The sequence below is a fragment of the Cyprinodon variegatus genome, unplaced genomic scaffold, assembly GCF_000732505.1.
Source record: "Cyprinodon variegatus isolate N-32 unplaced genomic scaffold, C_variegatus-1.0 Scaffold1474, whole genome shotgun sequence".
In the NCBI taxonomy this organism is placed as follows: Eukaryota; Metazoa; Chordata; class Actinopteri; order Cyprinodontiformes; family Cyprinodontidae; genus Cyprinodon; species Cyprinodon variegatus.
The window spans coordinates 55,184-56,462 of NW_015151927.1; the positions used below are offsets into that span (position 1 = coordinate 55,184).

At 42.7% G+C, this 1,279-nt stretch overlaps 1 protein-coding gene across 1 annotated transcript; it reads left to right on the top strand.

The window, feature by feature from the left end:
- The first annotated feature begins 321 nt into the window (after positions 1–321).
- LOC107103531 (ubiquitin carboxyl-terminal hydrolase 48-like) lies at positions 322–1,211 on the top strand. Its single transcript, XM_015403263.1, has 3 exons — positions 322–517; positions 599–724; positions 804–1,211. Exons 1-3 carry the CDS (start codon positions 356–358, stop codon positions 873–875), a joined length of 360 nt encoding a protein of 119 aa, XP_015258749.1. The 5' UTR covers positions 322–355; the 3' UTR covers positions 876–1,211.
- Positions 1,212–1,279: the final 68 nt, after the last annotated feature.

Sequence of the window (1,279 nt, forward strand, 5' to 3'; positions counted from 1 at the left end):
GGGACGCAGAGTCACACATTTCAGGTGCAATTTTAAATCTCATTTTCTTTGTTTACCCAGCTATAAAACAAAAAGAATTTGTGGGGAAAAAAACATGTTTTTAAAGCAATTTTAAAGCCCCATTTGAAAGGTGTGTGGATGAAACACCATGTGACTTTGTTTTGGCCATTTCTGTAAATAGATAAACATGAGCGGGTGTCAGCTGGGCCCGGTACGGGTAAAACAGAGGCGCTGGCGCAGTAACAGGCTGATGAACCTAATCATTCTCTATTGGGTGATGATTTCTAACAGGCCAACTAACATGCTGACTTTATTATCTCCTCCTCTTCGTTAGTCACAGGATGGTGCAAAGCGTATGAAGATGAATGACAGCAGTGCAGCTTCAGTCGCTGCTCCCTCTGTGATCAACGCGATCAAACCAGGAGGAATCAGAAGGAGCACTCGCCACAGGAAGCTCAGAGGAGAGAAAGCACTCATCGTTTCTGCAAATCAGACACTAAAAGAGCTGAAGATCCAAGTGAGGGCTTCTCCTTACTGAACCTCTTGCTGGATGATTGTCTCTTCTCCATTTTTAACTCTGCCGTTCATGTCACCATAGATCATGCACGCTTTCTCCGTGGCTCCTTTCGACCAGAACCTCTCTATAGACGGAAAAGGTCTGACAGATGATTCGGCCACATTAGGCAGCCTGGGCGTTATCCCAGAATGCATCATCTGTTTAAAGGTTAGCTTTGCTTCGTGACTGCATGCCTGGAACATCTGCAGGTTGTTGTTTATTCATCAGGTTTTCTTTTTTCTCTAAGGCTGATGAACCAGTTACAGACTACGCTGCAATGGATGACGCCTATCAGGGTAGGTGCTGCTGTTTATCATAGTGGGGGGAGGTGACAGAATTGACAGAATCAAAACAGACTTAACTTTGTTTTTGAGTTTAAATGAGAACAAACAGACGGGTGAAGTACATGTCGCTCGCAGCATAAGCAAAATAATTAATTTTGTATTACTGTCTCGACACGCAGTACAGGAATCACATAAGGAGGAGAACAGGGTTCCTGCAGATCCTTCAAAAGTATTAAAAATTCATTCAATATAAAACTAAGGCCTCAGTTGGTATTAAAATGTCTGTCTGTGTTAGAGTACCCATGATGCAGTAGTAAAAGAAAATATTAAAAATGACTTATGACAATGAAGGCGGCGTGAAAAAGTGCTTTCTTGGCGTGTTGCACTCTTTCACCAACATGGTGATCACTAACATGATGGTTGTTCATAATGACGCGCT